Here is a 23,686-nt window from a genome sequence, read left to right on the forward strand (position 1 = left end):
TTCATTCGACAGAGGAGATGGCGCGAATAATGCCGGTTTTCTGGTTAAATTGTCTAAAAAATCGTTCTGCTGTTAGTTTCGAAGAAAATATCTAGAATATCTTTCATCTTTCGTATATTTGTCGATGGGTCAAGTTTTTGTCCGTGTGCAAGATGAAATGTAATCGATTTCAGGTGCGATGCGACCGAAAGCTTGAGAGAAAGTTCTAGAAAACTTGAAAAGGGCATAAGCAAGGTGACAAGACTAAGGTCAGTGTTTACGAGAAACGGCGAAAACTGAAGAGAAAAATGATATCCTATTCGAGAAGAAAAGAAAATGAAAAAATACGAAATTTTTTTGCATCGTGTGAGAACAAGGGTTGGGAAAGGTGGTACGCAATTTCTTTCAGGGTCACTCACCACCGACCAAGTAGACGCAAGGGAAAGAGGGGGATGGAGTGAGCACGCGCGGCAACGTGTCCGTGGCGGCGCACTATACCGTTGCAAAACAACAACAACGTGTTGATCGATAACCCCCTACCCCGACGACGCACACCACTGTAAATTTTAGTACCAACGCAGAAATACGTAAAAATGTAAGACGTAGAATGATTATTTCATTGGGATAATATGGGAGACAAAAGTGACGGAATTCGATTAAGGAAATTACAACGCCGTCGTCGCCGTTCTTCCCTACCCCCCTCCCTCCGCCGGTCCTTACTCAAAAGGGATGAAGGTTTTAGTTTTACTCTCTTGCGTCCAGCGACACGGGACACGCGTCCTTTATTGTGTTACGACGAAAGTAAACGAATGCTCAATTGTGAAGCAGGTACAGTCACTGAAATGTGATTTTTTTGAATAGAAAAATACCTTATTTTCTTCCATCTTTTTTTATCGTTAATTCCTCAAGTACAGAAATTGACGAAAAAATCGTCAAAAATTGGACCAGAATATCTAGAAAGCTCAAATTGAAAAAATCAACATGTAAACAGGAATGTCGAATCGTAGCTACGACAACTTGAACCAACGTTGATCAAAATTTCGTCTTCTGCCCACGAAGCTACATGGATCGAAGCTCGCTCTGAACTACTCGTAATATCGAGCAATTCATTAGAAAAAAAATCGGCCATCGAAAAAAGCAGCAATAAGATAACCACGAAAAGCGTATAAAATGACGCGTTATCGCGCAATTTTCCGATTACCCGATGTTCACTTTTTGGTGTGGTTTGCAATGGTGACGGAGTCTCGACCGAAAGGGGTTGTAAAAGGTAGCAGGCTGTCGGGCAGGCGTGAAAATCACGCATGAGGGATGGAGAGAACGAGATGTACGAGGCGAAGATGACGGCTGGCCGGATTCAGCCCCCTTTTAGCGTATCGTATCTGTTCTGTGTGGTATGTTGGTACATTATTACGTCGTGTACGGGGTATGTTTGGTGTGAAACGAGTAAGCATATTGTAATACGACGAAGATTTCTAATCGGCGATTTTCGGCGGAATTCGCGTTGTCGTTTATAACGCCATACCAAAGTTCACATGCGTCAAAAGTATCTTACTCTTCGACTGTTGTATGGCTCTTTTCTCCGTGTATGTATAATGGACGTATAATATACCGAACATTTATGCAGCCTATGTACGTCTACGTACGTTCGGGATACGTCAATGATGGCACCCTTATTATTAGTGTGGTTGCTGCTGTAGAAATCGTAAAGGTGTTCCTCCACTATCCTCCTTCCTTCTTTGTCCACAGCGCTATTGCCTTCGTCGGCATGCTTCGGCACCACGAGCTCAACATGAAACTTGAAAATTTGCCCAGAAAGGCAATGGGCTGCTGCGGCAAGTGTCAAAAAGAGAACGAGTGGTAGAGATGGCTGGAGGTGTGAAGCGGAGGAACAGGACGATGGAATATTGGTGTGCTTTTCTTCGTGCGTCAAGAATCCTTTGAAGGATATTCGAGATTCGAGATTAGGTATCGATTTTTCTCGATCTGGCGCTCTCTTTATGCCGAATACGGCTATGAGAATATGCTGCGATATCTGGCAGAACTCTTTATGGAGTTTAATAGCTCTATATTATGACCGTATGAATGCTTATGGAGAGTACGGTGTACGTAAATATACGTATAGTGTATGTATTATGTACGTATATTACACTATACATATACACGCCAACAGAATCGATATCTCGTTTTTCTTCTTTGGTCGTTGGCGCGCGTTTAGCTTTAGCCACCGCCGCCAACGACGCCGTCGCCATCGCCGCGGAGCCGCGGACGTCCCCTACGATACGTCTTAACTTACCCTTTATGTGCAGCACTACTTGTCATCGGTATCGTCGCTCTTTACATGGCCCTGCGGCCTCGCCACCGCTGCCTGCCTGCATCCCTTACCCTTCCACTGTTATTTGTGGGTCGCGATGTCGTGTAGCGATGTATAGGATATGGGGTTTCTTTTTAAATCGAATGTTGATTTTACCTGTAAATGAAAATTTGTCTGTTTTTGGCACCGGTATTTCGATAAATAATTGGCGAAAAGAAAAGGAAACCATGTTTTCGGTTTGATAAGGGTTAATGACCTTGAAAGTTGCTGATTATGGTCGTGACTGGATTGTCTTGGGCCATTTGAGTACTGTTCCTGTTAGGGGGAGGATTGCTCTCTAGCCTCAAAAACACGTTCTGGTCTCTCCCCTCCCACCTCCATTGAGAACTAAAATGTTCAAGGAGGGCGAAAAATTCCAAAAAACAAATTTTCGCTGAAAACTGCCTAAAAATCTTGTTTGTTCATAAAAAGTTTTGGAAAAATCTCGTTTTCTCGACAAAGATCGAGAAAGAGAGTCACTTTTCTGCCAGTAATAACCAAAAAGTCGTGCTTTTCGCCAAGAATTAGAAAAATTCTCTTGTTTTACAAAGAATTTCTGAAAAGTTTCGCTATTTACGTAGGTACTTGAAATTGCGAAGCCAATGTCTCACTTTTCGACCAAAACTGGCTAAAAATCCTTACCTTTTGCTAAAGTTGTCATCGTTTTTTTAAATATGTAGATTTCTGCAAAAATTTCTAAAATTGTCCCAGTGGCAACATTTTGCCTTCTTTAAATAGTGAAATTTGACTGTTTCTTTAAAGAGTGTTTCTAAACCTTTATTCAATCGGTTTTTCATTCCTGACCTCTTTTCAATTTTCAAATTACTGCTGCAGTACTAAAAAATCCAGCTTTTGAGTGGAAAGAAAGCCAGGCCATGAAGTTGAAAAACTTCATCCCGTATTGTGTTGATTCCCTCGCTACCCTTCCCTTCGCCCTTCTGTCTGCGAAGAAGAAAAATGCAGTAAAGGTAGCACGACGAACGAAACCGCGTAAATGTTTTGACAAAGTTTGCCTTGTTTTTTGTGATTTATAAGCGAGGGGAAGTTTACCCATTTTTGCAAAGTTTAGAATGTGTATGTGTGTATTTTAGATTTGAATACAAGAACGAAATGGTCTAGAAGTGAAAAAAAAAACCTATCTTAATATGACATCTTAGTGTTGAAATATTTACAGATATCACTGCTTCGTATACGAACGCAAGTTTATGTGTGAGCAAAAGGATATCACGCTCGAACAATGGGATTCCTTTTTTCCTGTTGTCTTTTTCAAGTCCAGTTATCGAACTTGACCCTCCGTTAAGGCTTTGTTTTCTGTTGCTGCTGTATCAATACGATGCAATGTGAAGAAAGGTAGAACAATATGAAACAAGGTTGTACTGAAATGAAGCGAATATTGTGCTGACAAAATGTTACAGTACGACTGGATACAGGTAGCTACGTCTTCCTAGTGGATGCGAGTGAGTGATCGAATTGGAAGTGGAGGCGACGATGGCAGTATTCGTGTCCAAATACCTTTAGCTGCGCTTGTTCGTTTTGTTGTAATTGTAGGTATATTCCTTCGAGTTTGTTGTTTAGTGAAACGATGAATCGTACCAGTGTCTGATATCTATTCGGTACGGGGTGGATATTATTGGGTGAATTTGGCACAGTGACGACGAACTCGGGTAGTTCGGCCGTCGTCACCACCATCGCCGCCACCCTTACGTCAGCAAGGCAAACGAATAGAGTACGAGGATATTGTGTAGGTACGTGTATTTCGTGTACGAATCGATTTTCTCACGCAGCCAACGTCGTTGTACACTTGACGAGTGTTGGAGCGAATTTCACTTTTTCTTCGACGAGGTCTGCGTGCTTTTCTGGTGTACGACTTGGCGACGACGACGACGAATGAAATGAAGCGATACGCGCGTTTGCCCGAAAGAAAACGCGCCTTCGAGATGACGGAGGTGCGGTGGGGTAGCCCTATTAGGTAAAATTTTCGCGTGCAAAAATTTTCCTTTTCGTTGAAAACGAACGTAAGATGCGCGAGATCGAGCTGTTGGCTATGTTCGTGGGTGGTGATGGTGGTTTACCCGAAACGAAGATAGATGGAGAAGGGTGGCGAAGGGAGTTTTTTTTTCGCCCGCGTGAATCTATCTAGTTGGTGGAAGATTTTCAAAAGAAGCCGATGACCGTCGTCCGACAAATTTTTCGCGTCGGGATTCTTGTACATATGTGGGAATGCGGGATTTTGTTGTCGAAGAAGATAACCGTGTGGTGGAGGAAACAAATGGTACCTGATGGTGCATAATCTCGATGGAGTGTGCATTGCTCAAGGCGTCGTGAGAATCCCAAGCAGTTTGGGATTGTTTTTTTCCCCAAGTCTTTGGTCGTCGTCGATCGGCGAACATCAAGCACCCAGGTCTGAGAAGCCAGAAGGACGCACGCGAGCCTTATACTATTATGTGCTGTGGTAAATAGAAATGGAAACCACCTGCGATATGATGGTATATTTTATGCGCTCGTTTGTGTATTAGTTTTTTTTTTTTTTTGGAGGAATACATTGACGACGACGGCGATGGTTGCTGTTGCTGGTCTTGACGCAGCTTGGCTGGATGAACAGATGTTACATAAACGTCGTGTGTGGATGTCGGTAGACTACACGCAGAAGTGTACTATTCGATCGATTATTATCGATTTAAAAAAATTCATTTTCCCCGTTGCCATTTCGAAAGCCGGTGCGGTATCTCGAGACCGGTTTTACACGGAGGATGATTTTCGCGCGTAGGATGTCACATGGTTGTTTTCTGATCTGAAGTGGCCATCGTCGACGTCTTGCACCCTGTCCCCTTACCATAAACCTTTACCATTTCCCTCTTTACCTCTGCAAGAATAATACATACACTTGACGTTAGCAATAGCTTGTGCTACAACGATCATCGATAACGAACCAATTTAACAATGGCTTCTCTCGACTACGTGTTGCACATTTTATACGCGACCGTCGTCATAGCCAACTCGTGCTTGTGTCGAATGCCACGATACCCCCGTCGCGCCACCACTGCCATCAGAATTTGGCAACAATATAATACCCGTATAAAGCGCCAATACTTGCGCGAAAAAAGGGGTAGTAGCTCGTGTACGAGGGATGAAGCGGTGCACCGGTCGCCAAATTATCGCGTATATGCGATGAAAATCCGCCAGGGCGAGGCGAGGGGACGAATAATAGATTGGTCAATTACGCTAGAGTGCATAATCGTGTCGCGCGTTTAAGCAATGTAAAAAGGGATAAGAAGACAGGGAGTAATTGGCCAGCTTCTTTTTCTCGATGTACCTATTTTTTAGAATTTGAGGAAATACGTGTAACTTACGTATCAACTTTTTTCATTAGGTTCAGATTTTTCTCTATAGTTGCTTCGAATCTGTTCGTAATAAATCAATCCTTGTGAAATCTGTTGAAAAAAGTATATGCACGTTTTAGTTTCTCTTTTTTTTCGAAATTTCCCACGTACGAATACATTGATGCCGAATGTATTTCGAGTTTTCTTAGGTAAATAAAGGAGGGGTGGGTGGCAGGCAGTGAAGAAATGTGAAGATTGGCAACGTGTGGCGTGGTAGGTACATCATTTATTTGGGTAGTATAGTACACACAACACGAGTATAATATAGTGTATTTTATTATAATAATTGTTACTAGAAGGTTTTCTGTATCACGTGTATTAGTAATAGGAAAAAAAGGGGATATGAAGCGATGAAGAATGAAAGAAGAATATCCGGAAGAAGACCGGTTCTAATAAGGGGAAAGACTGATGGTGATTGTTGTGCATATACTCACACAAGCGCAGACACTGGAGAACGTGTGCGGAAACAAAAAAAAAAGAAAAAAAATGGGAGCTGCCGCCGTTGTTACTTATTTCTTCAACTGTTCTCTCGTATATATTCGAATGAGATGTTGCCAAGAATTTTTTTCTTTTTTATCCGTATTATTGGTGAAAGAAAGATTTTGACTGTGGTGTCGTATTTGGATGTAGATTATGCGATGGTGTGTACGTGTGGTTCGATAGCCAGTTATGTGCGGGAATATGTTGACCTTGGGTGTATCTGTAGTATCTGTATCGTTGAATTGCTGGATCAACAGATGGAAGGGTAAAGGTGGTAGACGATTTTTTCCACCGAGGGTGCTGCCTGGAGAATTTATTGAATGAAGAGGTTTACGTACCTCTACGTGATGTAGCTTTAGTGTTTGGCGAAGAAGGACGAAGAGGAGGGAGGGATGTATTGAAATCGGCGTATGTGATGATGATCTGTTCTCACGTGCGTATGTTTCTGAGGGATAGGTAAATTGATTCGAAAATTTTTTACGATGAGGAATTTTGATGGTATTTGAATGCGGATTGAACAGCGTTTATTTGGCAAATCATTCATCAGCGAGGGGGCAGGGGGTCAAATCAAGTATCTTTGGTTTTCTTTCGTGATGGAAAGAATGTCGCAAAAATGCCTTGAATGGAATTGTCAATCATACAGCTTCAGTCATCGATTTTTTTTGTTGAAAAAAAATCGTACCTATATCGTAATTACGTAATCTAGTTGAATAAAATTGAAATTGAAACAGCTGAAGTCTCTAATAGAACTACTCAAAACGGTTCGAAACGGTTTCCAATTCATTCGGAAGTGGGAGGGGGTGGAAATAGAATGTATCAAATTTCGATTTTCGGTTTTTTCTGCTTGCAGTAATTTTTCCGATGAAAATGAGAAGGAAAAAATCGGAAAATTCTAATTTCTTTGAAATTGCAATATACATAATACAGTGTAGTTTGAGTAGTTTAAGCATGAATTTTAGGCACATTTAAAAATCATCCGGAAGGGGCGTCAGCAGTTTCCAAAATGGCACGATCCAATTTTGTGTATAAAAATTGTAAAACATTTGAAAAGTTGACGAATTTGGTTCAAGTTTAGTTTGATGATGTAGTTTGACGTCTCTGATGAGATATTGCGAGGAAAACATTTTTCAATCAAAATTGATCACTTCAGGCGGACAGAAAACCCCGCGTTTCCTAATACGTAGTTTTATGAAAATACCGAAAAAATCAGTAGTGATTGAAAATATGTAGTACTATGTACCCTGAAAATGTAAAAATAATTTTTTGGGCTTTTTTCCAGATTTTAGACTCTACTCTACATCGATTTGAAATTTCCAAAACTATTTTAGGGTCGTTATAGGGATCAAAAAAATGTTGAAAATATTCAGGGTCATTAGTTCATTACCTTCATGTATATTGACCTTCACATCAAGTTATTAATAAATCGGTTCAAAATATCCGGATACAGCGTTAAACTTTTGAAAATCGTGTTTTGGGGTTACCGCCTCCCTGGGTGCAGATGGAAAACCGCTTATCGCTCAAATATCATCATTCGGTAGTACATAAAAATCAAAATCTGAGTAAAAAGCAGTTTCGCCACACTTATTGTACCACATACATTATTTAGCCTTTGCTTTTTTTTTCATGTTACGATTTCGAGACATACTATTTCTCCCCCCTCCACTTCTCGAAGATGGCCATACGAAAAAAGTACAACTTTTTGTTTCTCTGGAATACTGTTATGTTGATTTTTTAAGTCAATTCGAATTTGTTCTTTGTTATTACCGAGCTGAGATGTGCTTTTTATGTAAAATTCTTCTTTCGGTTCGACTATGCATGTAGCAAATTTGACGTATTGTACTACAATATTGACCTCAATAATATTATTCACGCGTGTAAAGAGTTATGGAAATTTCCACTGATGCCAGCCAGTAACGCATCATAGTGATTGTGATGTTCGAAAAAATTGGTAATCCACTCGAATATCAGAGCGAAACGTTGATTACGCGAGTATCAAGAGTGAAAAGAAAACCTAACAGCTGGCAAGGGAAACAGCTAAAGCTCGAGCATATGAGAATTAATGGAAATAGCTTCGAGTTAGAATAAGAAAAACGAGTAGGGATTAAAAAGCGTGAACTTGTGATTATGTACGACATGGTATAGCAGTTATTGTGCTAATCAGAACGCAGACGGTAAAAATTTGCGGTATTTTTTCGTTTTACTATGTTTTATACGTATGTACAAGTACCTACTATGTGTACTACGTATACGTATGATGGAGACGACGACACACCGATGCATACGTGTGCGTAAAAGCGTCGTCGTTATCGCGGCGAAGAGAGGTAGACCATAGAGAGCTACTACGTGTACGTACGTACATAATATGGAGGGGTGTGTAAGTTAACTCGCGTATATGTACGTAAAGAGAGAGAAAGAGAGAGATGATTTTACGCATTGGCGGTGGGATAGCGTCGTTTTTAAAGGGTCGACCTTGACCTGTTTATCCACTTGGAGAATACATATAGTACCTACAAGTGACTCGTACTGTGCGTCGACGACTACCACGATTATGATGACAGTCGCGTGCCAGCATCATTGGACCAAGTGAGAAGTGAAGATCCGATGGATGAACCCTCTGGAGTAACTCGTATCTTTGAATGTTTCAACTGTCTTGACTCTTGATATTATAAATTCGTAATTGAGATCGATCTCAAGTGGTGGAATACAGAGAATTAGATATCTTCGATCTAGTGGTCATTTTCTTACTCGTCCGATCGCAGTTGAATGGTGAACGGATGTGGCCGTGTGGCGTGTGGTGATTTTCCGGGATAAGAACGCGCGGAGGCGAGACTTCGCGCAGCGTGCTTCAAGGTCGCGTGTGATATCGTTCGCGAAATCGATGCGAGATAAGGTGAGAGTGGGATGGAATGGGGAAATATCATGAGAATTGGGAAATGTATCATGTACGAGGAATACCGATTACTGCACACAGCTATGTTTGATTTCCGTTTACAAATTTTAAGGCTCTGGAATATACGATGGTTCGAGTGGAAAGGGGAGGGGTTGAAAAGAAGACGATCAATGGAACGTATAGGTAAAAAATAAAACAGGTATAGCGGTGTTGAAAATTTCGCGATTTGTTGAATTTTTTACTCGTACATGCGCGAATTGAATACGTTTTATATTTTTGTCGTCATCGTACAGCAGTGTTGTATGATTTACTCGAGGTCATCGGTGGCTAATTATTGTATTTGGTTTGCGCGAATGGAGAAATGAGGGTGTAAAAAAAAATTCAGCTCGATGATACGAGCTGATAATTCGATCGAGCGTCGTCATTGTATTATTTTTTTTTGTATGCGACGACGCATCGAATAAAAAAGAGGGACGCGACTTTGATTGAACTTGAGTGACTTGTGTACGCGAATGTTTTTGTTTACGCCGGCCATAGCCAGAATTACACATATTACATTATTAGTATATGTGTAGAGTCATTACCGTTACTGAGGACGAAATGAGTGGTAGAAGAGGGAGTAGGACACTCGAGCGTAGAAAGAGGATCCCCCTGGTCACCTCATACGTAAGGTACCGTATTCGATGAAGGATGACGGCGGTGGTAGAAAGAGGGAAGTACCATAAGTAAGTAGTGCGTATTTGAAACGAAAGAGAGAAAAAAATTTATGGTGAATTTTTTTTTTCGCGAGATTGAAAGAATATTGCGTAGCGAATATTTTCCCTGGCTTGGGGAAAAGGGGCGGCGAGGTAAAGAAGCGCAGGGATGTCGACGGTGGCGGTCGAGCCGAGCGTCGAGAGTAGCCCGAATGGATTGCAGGGGTGAGGGGGCGGTTAGTCGTCGTTCGATGTTGCGAAAATATCGAATTTTAGGTCAGCGTGGTCGTATACAGTATATTTTGAAGGAAATTGTGTGTGTGTCGGAGAATAACGTATTTGTAGTAAAATATTCGGTAGCGCGAGAAGGCTCTCTGAGTGGCATGTATATAGGTTTAGGACTTTGATTCGAAAAGTGTGATATGTATGAAAATGTCGGAGGATTTCGATCAAATTCAGTGGGGACCTTCATTTTCAATTGAAACGTGAAAGTCACTCGGGAAATGTTTAGCTTCGGAGGTACCTCAGGACAGAAGATATGGGTCCTCGAAGAGGGGGCGCATTAAAAAAATAGTGGTTTTTTCACTCTTGTCTTTAATCAACCTGTTTTGGAAACAATGGTCCAGTTTTAAAAGGTGGTGTGTATTTAAGAAAATTAGGCAAAAATTCATAGATTTTTTTCGTTGAAAAAATTGGCATCTTTGTATTCCAAAATATTTTCCAAGTTTCAGAAATGATATCTCTCTAATCTCTATGGGTTGACATAATTAATGCGAAATATTTGAAAATTTGGGAAAATATTTTCAAAACACGAATTTACCCTAAAATAAGTTTTTTTTTCATAATTTATATTTAATGCTTTTACTGTTAAAAAGAATTAAGAAAACATCTAAAGCATAGTATCAATGGTATAAAATTTCTAAATTAATTCAACGAATTTTTTTCTTTTTAAATGTGATTTGCAAATTTTTAACCGTTCAGTAGAACCCTAAAAATGGCCTTGAATTTGATGGAAAATGTTAGGTATTTGATTTTTGAAAATGGGAGCGAGTTATTGTGTAGTTTGGACAATCATCGAACGGCAGGGGGATGCTCATTGCACATAATCATTGCCAATCTCTGCATCATTTTGCCCAGTCTTTAGTTTCTTGAAAACCCCAACAAGTCCATCACAAAGTAGTCCAGTTAAATTGACGTAGTCCCATCACCATTGTAATGAATTGAGGAGGGGACTGGCTGCGGAACAAGTGGTCCAGATCTGACGAAATATACATAGTACAGCAACGAACAGAAGATGCGTGAGAGAGCAAGAAAAGTATTGCAGGCCATTTACCTCTGCAAACGGAGAGCACCAGCGCACCGGTGTCGACGTTGCCAGAAGAGGAACGATAGGGGGACACGTGGATGTTTGTAGTACTGTATGGAGATGAGTACCGAGAGTTGCAAGCAAGAATACGAGTACGAAGCACAGTACAGTCGGCGACCATCTTCTACCATCTCCATCTATTATACCTAAGACTTTCACTGAATGGGTTTGGGGATTTTGTTACGACGACCAATGAGTTGAGCATTCAGCTTTGTGCTGCTTTGCTATGGTCTTGGCACTCGCATTTGTGATTTGGCTATTGTGAGGTTGCATTGCTCAAAGAGAAGTACGATCACTCTGTCTTGCTCTGCTATCGATAATGGAGATAAAAGAATTTGGCGTTTGGTTTTAATGACGTTGAGGAGATTAGGCGACGATCGAGTTTTCCGCCGCGACGTTCGCTGATAAGGAAATTAAACGATTTGTGGTCTTGTGGCTTGTGGCAAGATTCACGGTATAATTGGGGATTTTGTATGTTCGAGGTTTTTTTTTTCATCTTTCACGATGACGATGAAAGGGGGGCAACGTGAAAGCTCGATATGTTCTGCGATTATGACTATTCGTGCAGTATTATCTTACGTAGCTTTAATGTAATTATTTTTCGTCCATATTATGCGTAGCTTGAAATTTACGAATCGAGATTAATTTGAGCTTTTTTCATTTGTTTTACAGACGGACCTTTGCGGCATAAAATGGCGTAAGTGGGTGTGGGGTGAAGTTGTCAGTTACTCTCCTGATCCGTTACAAGATCCGGTGCTATCGAGTTATTCGAGATGTCTAAGCAACGACATATTGTGCGTTTGGCGGCGTATCGGCAGTCCGCCAAATTCGCAGACGCCCGGCGTGCCACCCGGTGGACCTTTGTTCGATCCGTTGGCTGGACTTACGACGATGGCGGCCCCTGTAGCTCCGACGCTCTCGTTGACGGTGGCTAAGGAATTATGGATATTTTGGTACGGCGATGAACCGAGCTTCTCCAACGTGATCAGTCCGGAGCTGTTGACATCGAGTGAGTACCTCACCTTTATACCTACACGAGTACATTATGGATTATGCACGCGATTATCATACATACAACGCTGTATGATTTGTATCTTTACTATACACGTGCATCTCATTCTATTGCCAGTGGAAGAGAGGAGGGTTAAAGTACATTGACCTAGTAACGGCGACTTTGAAGATTCAGATCAAATCAACGCGAAACGTTTCGTACCCGTATATTCTACAAATACAAATTGAATTTTCCAATCTAGAACCTACAGTATAGGCGAATTCCGTTACATTTATTACGTTTTTCCCACCTGCGTGGACGAGGGAGGAACTTTCTTTGGCAACTGTCTTCCTTACGTGACCCGTATTAATACCTTGGATTGTTTTCATAGGTATCCATATCAGTATCACTTGTTTTTGAATTCCATGTAGAGTTGGGGCAGTTTTCAAGAAAAATTAAAAAGACGACCTTTTTCACGCATTTTTGGGAACTTGAGGAAGGAAACAAAAAAGTATGAAAGTTTATCGCATGAAATAAAAATGACTAGATTATCAATTGATAAAACGCTTGCATGCAATCGACAGTAGACGAGAATGATATCAAGGTATTTGTATCTCGTATTCGATGACGACAAAGAAAGGAACGTGTACGAAGAGAAAGAGATACATAGAATGATTGTGGAGTAGAATTCTCATGAGGTGTACCGCTTACAATACTTGCACATGAAAATTAATGATATTTTTTGGCAAAATTTACGTGCATATGATTGTCGAATACTTACGGAATCTAGTTGAGACAAAGTTAAAATTCGAAATCTTGTTCTGTTTGTGTAACGAAGTAATTATAAACAAAAACCCCTATTCGAAAGAACATTCTCCGATGAATTGATATTCGATTTTTTTTGTATGCATGCAACAGGTGTGAAGGTGAAAATTTTGCAGGTTTTTTTTTCAATTGGAATTTCATGGTGGATGGGTTGGAAATTATGAGCTTTCGTTTTGGAATAAATGAGTTCGTTAGGAAAGGTATTTCTCGTATCCATTCAAGATTTGATTTTTTTTTCTCATGTAAAGGTGAAGATGAGGGGAATTATTCTAGCATGTGGGTCTGCGAGAATATCAAAATTCTGTAGGAATTTTTGAGATCTCAATCATTGAAAGTAGTACTATTTGAATCTGTGGTTCACGCGTGGCCCCTCTTCGCCCTCTTTTCATTTAGCCCCCCCTATATAGGAAATCTACAATCTACTTATACATTCGTACGAATCACTGAATTTGCTGTTGTAGTTTGTACATCTACACGTTGGCGTCGATTACGACAGAGCGAGCGTACGTATATCATTAATTAGATCACTAATGTTGTTGTTTTGTTGTTGTTATTTGACATTACAACGTTGCCATATGCTGTCGTATAGGCTCGGGATGCGGTGGTAGTCGCCGGTCGGTATTGGAAATGGTAGTGGCCATCGTCGTCTTGGCCATCGCCACCACCGCCCGCCGTCGTCTTCTTAGGTCTTCGTTGTCGTTAGGCTACCGGTGCGGTGGGTAATATGCTAATCCCGCTCACAGAGTTGTATAGTTCTATTTTCTTCTTATGGTTCGAAGGGTATATTAGGAGAGATAGAGGCGAGAGGCCGAATGTTAGGAAAAAACACCGGAATCAATGACGTATCGAATTAGGCCGACTACGATGACGGTTTCCGTTGCGTCGCCCGGTCTCTGGTTTTTCTATCAAGTTGTCGTCATCATCGACATCAACCATCCCGTTTTCAGAATTGATCTGCGGAATTTCATTTTGCGAAAAAGAAAGCAAAATCGTATCGCTGTTGGCCGATCGATGGGGTAATTTTTTTCCAGTCGAATGTGATGTTTAAATGTTGTATAGATAGGTGTCTCTGTGTTCTACGTACCTAATCGATTACTCGCGTAGGTTACAGTTGAGATAGAAAGGTCCTATATAACTGCCTACTACCTATCTACATTTATACGGATTGAAATTTTTTCCCTGTACTGTTTTCTCGTCCACCGCCTACGTTGGGTGCGAAAAAAAACTCAAGCTACGCAGCGTTGCGTAGAGTACGCAGCGAAGATTTCTAGGGGTGGTTTTGAAAAGCGAGTGTACGTAGAGTGGTATTTCGAAGCGCCCATCGCCCGCCGCCGATACAGGGTTATATACGCTATTTTGTATAATAAAGTATACTCTGCAAAGATGCGGTGGAATGCGCTGCGCCACATCGCGAGGAGGTGGATATTCGAAGCGCGCTTTGCGCGCGTTGACGAAATAATTTACCGGCCGGCGTTCTTCCTTCCCCTCGGTATTCCTACGACGAGGTAGCGTTATGGTTACTTACGGTTACGTTTCCCGAATATCCGTTAGGATCGTTGCTCGGTGTCGATGCGACGAGAAGAAAACAGAAGGGGTTAAATAGCTTATGGTTAGCGATACTCTCTCGTATCTGGATTGTCGAATGTGCTGTGAAAAGGCCTTTAAAAATCATGTTGTTTTTTTTTCGTTTTACCACAGCTTTTACGCGGCTGAGGTTTTGTCAAGGGAGTGTTAAAGTGTTGCAGCAAGGACGAATGTAGGTGTTGGGGAGTAGGGTAATTTAGGGGAGGGGGTTGCTTTCTCTCTGGACACGTGAAAAATTGATTAGTTCGATATTTCTACCGAGATTATGTTACAGGTCATGCAGTTGAGCAAACTTTTCGAATTTGAAACAGGAGTTGAAATTTTTTATAGGAGTCTCATGGTCAAAGGTAGCGTAAAAAATGCGTAAATTTTCTATAAAATTTCGGAAACGAGTATGCTTCTGAGGGTAGAATTTATTCTATGATGCGGTGTGCGATTAATTTTGTTCAGTTTACTGGTGTAATAAATTGGGTCGGAGTGTGGAAAAATTACCGAAGGGTTTTAAATTTGATTAGTTTTTGAATAACGGGTTCAGTTGGAGTTGAAATTTTCTCATGAAAAATTTTAATCTCTTTTAGATCAATAAGAAACACGTCTTGGAGTGGGATCATTTTTGAAAAAAGTGGGTTTTTATGAAATAGGCACGAATTTAGATGTTGAGTTCATATGATAAAAAGATAATTATTATGTAGTGTAGATTTTATATTGATAAATATTTACGAATTGAGGTCAGAAAGAGGGGGGTCGGAAGCAATTTAGGGTGAAAAATGTTCAAAAAAATAATGAAAAATACATGTATGTTCCAAGTTGAGGAACAACGGAAATGAAACTTGAATCGAAAAATTACCTCAGACACCCCCCCCCCCCCGGTCATCAAACCTCAGTTGCTAAAATTGATTTTTCGATTTTCGGCGAAATTGACAAAAAATACTAGGAGGTTCCTATTTTTGCACCATACAAACTTCAGCAGCTGAAATATAGGCCGCATCCGGAATTTCGATCTAACAAATTAAAAATTGATAGGAAATTGCTTCGTTATTTAAAAATGTCAAATGCTTCGTATTTTGCATGTTTCTGTTCATTTTCAAAAAACTGTCTCCTAAAAGAGGGAGAAAAATGAAAAAAAAAAATGAATCGTCAAAAAAAGGCACGGGTATTAGGGTGGATCGAAAAAAATACCCACGATTTTGCCAAAAATGTCTCAGGAAATTTACAAATTTTGAGTTCCATAGCCGTACCGGGTGGCTGAATCAGAAGTCCTCATAGGCCACACAATTTACAAATTAACGCCTTCGAAAATCTGTAAATTGATACCCACCATCGTTTCATAGTCGATTTCAAATTTATTTCCATCTCTCTCCCTTCAATTTACGTAGATTAGGTATTAATTTTTTTTGAAAATATTGGTAACATTGTTTTTGGTATTGTTAACGGTGATTGTGATGATGAAGATGCTGCAGGATGAGGGACTAATAGTACCGGTGTGAGAGGGTAAAGAGGTGAAGAAATCGGCAGTAAACCCAGACGCGAGGAGTTCCCATTATACAGCGTACGTTGAAAAGAAACGTAATGCGCAAACTGTTACGTAACGTAATTTCAACCTCATCTTGCGTTTCGCGACTACGACGACGACGGCTGTGTATCGTTTTTACATCGTTTAGATGTGCTCATACTTCTACATCGGTATTTACAGCTGACGCGAGCGATAGAGCCGCGCATACAAGGTGGAAAAGTGGGTAGTTTTCGGGGAAGAGAACAGGAGATAGGGCAAAGGAACCGATAAAGGCGTCCAGTCCATGGTTGCTGCCGAAGCCGAAGCCGAACGCCGGAACAGAGCTGGATGGCGGCAGCGATCGGTGGTTGAGTCTTGCGCTTGCTCTGTGCATCTACATGTATACTGTATTTTCGCTCGAGGTGAAGAAGCCGAACGAAGAAGAGATATTTGAGGAGGTTGTTGTGTGTTTGTACAAAGTATATGCGCGATTGTAAGTATATTCAGATCGGGAGTCGAACTCAAAAGAGGAGGGTTGTACTCATACGTGGAACGTAGCGCGATTATTCTGATCTGTGTAGTGAACCGTGGGCTGAGGAGACTGTAGAGAAAAGGCCGGCTCGAGGTGCAGGATGATAAAGTGGCGAGGAAGACGTGGAAGACACTGCTTTGAGCCGGCAGATCTGCCGGGTACTTTGTTGAGTTTGGAAGAGCGTAAGCCATAATGTCTTCAGATTTTTTTTGCGATTTATCGCAATATAGCGTATCTCCGTGAAAATGGGGTAATTTTTTCAATTTTCGAAGCGGCCCCCGATTGATTGGGAGTTGTGGGAGCTCGTCGCTTCGATAAAATCGAAAGGCAATATGGCGTACGCATATGCCCGCTGCGTAGACGTACGTAACGTAATGTAGTACAACACACTACACGTACACAGGCACACAGACATGACCGCGTGTCTGACGTAACAGAGAATAGCATTTATCGAATAGTGACGTCATGGTATTCATAGTAGTGACGTAGACGAATGTGTGTGTTTTTCTTCAATGTACCTAGCGAAGTGTGAAGAGGCGACGCCGGAGGAGACGATCAGCGGAGTTGGTAGATACATCGGTGGCCGCGCGGCGCGGCGCAGCGAAGCGGTGTGCTTACGTACGCTTCGGATGTATGCGTGTAATTGTGCGAGTATTACACGACGATTTCATAGGTAGGTATATTGTACATAGTATATACGTATGTAAACGTATACGTACACTACAAACACACCGACGACGATGACGACGACGACGACGGCGGCGAGAGCAAGCCAGCGAGAGAGACCCCAACGTATTATTGGCCGATGATAATGGTCGTATTGGACTGCGAGAATGTGAGGGCGCGAGCGGGCAGCGACGCGAGGCGCATCGGCATCGCGATCGCGGTTCCATCGTGGTTCTTGTGTAGTACGCCGTCGCCGCCACCACGTTTTTGGGACGCGTGAGCGGCACCGGTGTTTGCGCGGGGCGATGGTGCGGCGAACGTGTAAATCGCCGCCGCGCGGATCAGGCGACGTTGCCAGATGCACCGTGTAGCTAGCGATTCCGATTCGTCGATGCTCTCGTTTCACGTTCGGTTTTTTCCTTTCATTTCGGAGATTTTTTCGGTCTGTTGTGTTTTTTCTTGGAAAATGAGAAATTTTAATTCTTTTATGGGCGAGGAAAGGATGAAAGCGTTTTTTCCCCCGAGAATTTGTACGGTCTGAAGCTCAGAAACAGCGTCAGTGTTACCAACCGACCCTCGTTTAGAGTTTTTTGATGTCGAGATTTTTTTTTGAGACTTCGATGCAGACATTTTTTGGGAGAAAGCTGTGAAATCTTTTTTCCTATCTGCCGTAAAATAAAACTGATTACTGTTCAAAATTCCCTCACCGTAAACATTTTTCGTTTCTTTTCGAGTGAATTTTATTGCTTCATTGAAAATTACGAATATTTCACAAATCTCGAGATATTCTGCATGAAATTATCGATTATCTTATCTCAAAATGATTATTGAAAGTTGGCAACGCCGAATGTGTCCGGTTGTCGGTGATTTTCCTTCATCACGAAGGAATTTTTTTCCTCATCTCTGTACCGTTGTTGAAACGCTTGCGCAATGCTCTAAACGAGAATAAGAATGCATCGAGAGAACGACGAGACGAGAGAGTATGGGAAGGAGGTGACAGATTTGAGATCGAATGTGAGATTTGGCGTCTACGAGTTTACGTATGGTCGTATTATAAGTTGCGATTTGTGAATGTTTGTATGTCATCATCATCGCATCGAAAAAAACGGAACAGAACGGTGATTTCGGTTTCAGTTTTTTTCAATGCCATTGCATTCGTGTGTAGATGGACTTCGCCTGCTGGTTCCGAGTGCCAAAGTAGATCAAACATGTAGAGGAAGGGGCAAGTGCACAATTGAGATGTTGTAGTCGCGAGTGCAAGCGTATCATGCGACGATGCTGACCTCGCGTTCTTTCCTCTGTAGGTTTTTTCGTACAGGTTTTTGGTAGATTTTGACCTGTCTATGGTGTGATGGATTTTTTTTGCACTTTGGATCTTCACACTTTTTTTCGTGTGCTGATTTGACGCGAGGAAGGGGTGCAATGAGCATTGCCTATGGTGTATTTTAATGGCGACTGAAATTGGTTGGAAATGACGGAAAACGATGAGTGTGGACGACTACAGTGGCTGGTGCGTCAACCGAAGCGACTCTGTAGTCTGTACCGTTCGGATAGGCCGGTCAGTAACCTGTGTTTTGGTATGTCGGGTGGGTGGAGGTAGGGAAAGACATAGAGCGAGGTGTAGAAATGATGCGATTACCGCGATGAGGTAATATTAATCGGTAGCGGTGCCTCCGGTGCCGTTGTCGCTACCAATACCTGTGTTGATGGCTTGATGCGGCTCAAGTCGAGACCTTGAAATGAATTCTTTCCAGCTTTTTGGATAAATTGAAGGTCTTTCGCTAGTGGCCTATGGGTCGAATGACGATTGATAGGAACATGGTTGTGAAGTGCAAATTTGAATGTAGGTAATTTAGATGATTTCAGAAAAGAGTGTTATTTTTGTTGGCTTTGGAAGGATTAAAAATTATTATCCACTATGATAACATTTCTGAAGTAGTTGATTGATGTTTGTTGAACCGTGAACTTGTACGATGCCGATAGATTTTGGTGAGGGGAGGAGAGTTACACGTGTGACGAACTTTCGATGGTACTAATTACTAACCTACAATACGAATGTCAACGCCAAAAGTCTTTTGGGCAAATTTACCCGGCTTATCCACCTATAGCCTTGAATTTTTTTGTATCACTTATTTCACTTATTGCAATTATTTTAATGCATAATGTTGTAGCAATTTTCACGTCTATTTGGATAATTTTTTAGTGGACAGTGAAAAAGTAGAAATCCCTGAATGTATTTTTTCCAAATTCCTCAATTCGATGTGAATTCTTTACTTGCAATTTTTTTGACAAACGTTGCTGATATTGAAAATTTTTCCACCTCCAATTTTTATTATTTGTATTAATCCTAAGGCGTATAGATAGTGTCTATCTTTCCATCCCTCCCCTTTTTTCGATCCAGTTGCGGATAGTTCAAATTTTGAAATGCTCTTTCGATTTCCATTGAAGGAATCTTCAGTCAAAAATTCTCTCGAACTGATTGATGCATCAACTTTCGATGAAATACAGAAGTTCGTTGTCGAATTGATGCTTGAGCGCATTCGTGATAAAGATAAGTTGGTGGTATTCTCGAAAGATTATTATCATACCTCGTGCCCCCCCTCTTCTTCTTGTCAATACTCGCGGGTTCAGTCAGATATCTTATCGTGGCCGAAATTCATCGATCGTCGCTCTCCTAGATAAAGATATCATCGCACAGTTCTTATTCGCTTATCGGTGTTACAAAGTTTTACGCTACATTACCAGTTACCACCATCGAAAGATAGAAATCGGAAAGTAGAATTTTTATCAGTTACAAAACAATGTACAAGTAAAACACCAGAAGAGAGCGAGAATGAATGTTCGCTTGGTGTTAGGAAGGGGGTAATGGGAAGGGTTAAGAGCATACGTACGGTACGTCTACGTATAGCACAGAACACACGCCATAGAATAAATTGAAAGTATTAACCTTCCGATAAAAAGTTTGTGTTTAATTAACCTTGTACACCAATAGTCTAACGTTCGCCTTCGGCAAAACGATTTTTTTCTTCTGCCGTTTACGGTATTTTTTGGGGTTACGAGGTATTGTATCGGGCGTTGAACGACTAGATAAAAAATTCTCTTTATTTTCGATTTTTCTCGTAATTTCTGTTTTTTTTTTTCATCATGCTCGTACATCTTGACAACGCCGCGTCAAGTTAAGGGGTTGATGAGGTTTTTTTTTAGGGGAAAAATGTACATATCGTACACCATATTACGTACTATAATAATACGTAAGTTGGTGTATGTATGTGTGTGTGTAGTGTATGCAGAGCTTCATGTACAGTGTACCTTACCTACTCGTCAAAGCTGCCATGCCGATGAAAAAAAGGGGTTGATGAAGCTCGTGTGCAGTGCGCACCGTCGCCAGACTTTCGAAATCGCCATCGCGTTTAATATCAGTTTATCGCCGCCTCTTTTGTTGTTTCTTCACTTGCGTATTTAGAGTTCGTTATTGTAGTAGAAGTAAATAGCGGGCGACTTTATCTGTGACCTATATACATTGGCATTACGATTTCTCGGTGGCGAATTTTCCATTCGGTATTCCACCGCACAGCGTTAGTTAATTCGATTTTTATTTTACGGGGACGCAGCGACGATGGGCGTATCTTTCATGTGTTAATTTTACGTTTGCTTTTTGACTTCTTTTAGTCTGCGATGAATTATTTGTTACGATAATATGATGATGAGAGAAGAGAAGAAGAGGGGCGAGTTTGCCCTCAGTTAGCCTCGTGGGTTTGTAAGAAATTCATGATTGGTGATCGATGGTATGCGAGAATAATTCATTATAAGTAGATATTTTCGCAAAGTTTGTCATTTGGGTTCAAGGGTGCTTGAAATTTTTTGGGTTGATGGAGCTAGTAAGTGTTGACCTGTCAAAAAATTGAGACGTTCGAGATGAGATACCATATCGAGTGAATTAGTGAATTATGATTCATGTTGATCAGCAATTGTCCCATTAAGCCTACCTTTCTCTCCCCATATCATTTAAATATGCGTCTGCTGATGTACTTTGTTTTTTGTGATGGTGATTGACTCGATGGCTCAACTCATCTAATCGTATGATGACAAATTAGTCGTGAGCAGAAATAGACGGGAAGCGTCAAGAGATGTGATGCTGCAGACATTCGTGTCGCAGATGACGAGATGGTTCAGGCGGGAGAACGAACTGAAAATCGAATAAAATGTACTGTAGTGTTGCGTATATAATGGCCGTGTGATGATCATCGTCGTCATCTTGATGATGAGGGCTGTTAGCGAGACGGCAGCGGCGCGATGATAACACGATATACAGGACGCTTCGATGCTAGATAAACCGAAGAGAAGAAGTTGAACCAGACGATGACAGTAGGCGACGGTCAAGATTATTGAGAAGTGAAGATCGCGGGGTCAAAGAATGAAAATGGAGACAAGAGCGAGGATTGTGACCGTTGTTGTACATCGAGCACCTAATCTTCGTCGTTTACGAGGGATTATGAAGTATTATCGTTTGTGTTGGTAACATTGTTGCTGCTTTCTGCCTACACTTGTGCCTTCCGGTAATTCCGGTGTTGAGACACCTCACAGAAAGAAAATATTGACATGGAACTTTTGAACGTATTTTTGGGCGAGAAAACCTGAGCAGGAAACTTCGAAAATGTAGGTAGAAGGGAGGGGTTGACGAATCTAAGGGTTAAAATACAGTTTTAAACACGTGGCTTTGGTTTTTGCTCGCAATGGGTCACTGTTACGTAATCAAGATTTGATTTGCTGTGAAAAGAAGACACTTTTTGGAAGAAAATTTTCTTAGGTTTGTTTCTCGAGAAAGGAAGGACGAGAATATATTTGCAAATTCTTAAAAAGTCTGATTGAAATAATTTTCGATTCGAATATCATAAGACTCTTTGTTACTGTAGTAGTCTAGTTTACAGAAATTGAAATACCCCAAATTTCCTCCATGAGGAGTCAGTGATTAGAAAAATGATCGATTTTGAAAAGTACTTTTTCACTTTCAAATTTGGGGGAAAATTTTAAATTTTGCACAAAAATGGATTTCTGAGGTGTCGTCAAGTCGGGGGCTCAAGAAAATTCATATCCATAGCAAAAATAAGTTCGTTCCACGCCCCTGAGGCCAAAATTCGCAGAAAAAACTGGTTGCACAATAGGGCACAGTTGAATTGCAAAGTCGCCCCCTTCAATTTAGAGTAATTATGAACTGTTGTAGAATTATTCAAAAGTGACTTTTCGACCTATCGAAATGGGCTAAAATTTCGCGAGAAATTCAAATATCTCCTCAAAAATGTGTTTTGAGCACTTTTGAAAAATTTTGAGTTATAAGTTGGGTGATGATTTTCGGGATTCGAACAGTAAAAAAAACTACATACAAAAAAAACAAATGAGTTTAGGTACTTTTCTGAAGGTTTTGGTTGCTCATCCTATGTCCTTTTTCATTCTGTTTTGAGCCCCCTCCCCCTCCTCAATGGTATATTTCTGACTGGTTTTCTACATAGTATGATTGACAGAAATCCCTACCTGTCTTCGAGCCATCGATGCAATTCGTTTCTTTATTTGAAGTCGGGTCAGCATGTTTGAATGGTGCTTTTGCCCAATCCAAGACCCTAATTTGAGATAAATGGTCGTATTCGTCCATGAACATCTCACCTGATGAGATTCCCTTATCAATTTTTGTAATACATACTTCAATAATTGGATACTGTCTTGTGAACTATTGAGATGACGCTCATTGACTGAAGAAATGCGAGCTACGTCGATCTTGTAGTGGGTACTTATGGTGAAGAGTGTTGTTATAACAACAGTCGGCTCATTGTATGCGTTTATGTATATTGCTACGCGTACCTACCTCTGTACAAATATTATGTATGTGTTTTCAATATACATTATACGCGTACGCGTACGCGATATGCTATAAAGACGTATTATAATGTAAGTAAAAAGTCTATCAACAACGACGCGTTATTGTGATAACGGGTTTGGACGCAGGAATTAGCGGCGGCGGTGGCTACGGTGGCGGTAGTGGTAACGGCGGATCGGCGCTATGTTGCCAAATATACGCGGGCGTATGTCTGCCTCTACTTATGGTACAAGCGCCGCGATTTTTAATCGAACTTAGAGAGAGCTGAGAGCATGTATTAAAAATGCGATGGCATTGCTGTGTTTGTTGTGTCATGTCAGTTATTAGTTGCTAGTATCGTGCAATAAGTACAGGCAAATTGAAAATACGACCTGTATAAGCAGGCACGGTGCAATGTTTTGGAATTTGGCATTATATTTGTACGTAAAGTTCTCTTTTTTGGCTAAGAAATTAGAAGAATCGAGTAAAAAATTTGAGTCAGAAAGGAGTGAATTTTATTGTATGTACACTCTGATCGTGAGGTTGATCGGATTGTATGGAAGTGTGCGTGTGTAAAATGTACTCTGCATAACGGTATTATTATGTGT

At 41.0% G+C, this 23,686-nt stretch overlaps 2 protein-coding genes across 5 annotated transcripts in view; both read left to right on the forward strand.

Annotated features, from left to right (window-relative positions):
- The window catches only part of skd (mediator complex subunit skuld), a 56,528-nt gene that overhangs the window by 14,761 nt on the left and 18,081 nt on the right, over positions 1–23,686 (forward strand). For all 4 annotated transcript variants that reach the window (XM_065354953.1, XM_065354954.1, XM_065354956.1 and 1 more), the window contains exon 2: positions 11,813–12,149. In XM_065354953.1, the coding sequence (XP_065211025.1) occupies positions 11,813–12,149 (337 nt within the window). The remainder of the gene's footprint in view (positions 1–11,812; positions 12,150–23,686) is intronic.
- The window catches only part of LOC135839089 (troponin C, isoallergen Bla g 6.0101-like), a 78,804-nt gene that overhangs the window by 14,715 nt on the left and 40,403 nt on the right, over positions 1–23,686 (forward strand). The gene's annotated exons all lie outside the window — the stretch shown is intronic.

This window comes from Planococcus citri, chromosome 3, assembly GCF_950023065.1.
Source record: "Planococcus citri chromosome 3, ihPlaCitr1.1, whole genome shotgun sequence".
In the NCBI taxonomy this organism is placed as follows: domain Eukaryota; kingdom Metazoa; phylum Arthropoda; class Insecta; order Hemiptera; family Pseudococcidae; genus Planococcus; species Planococcus citri.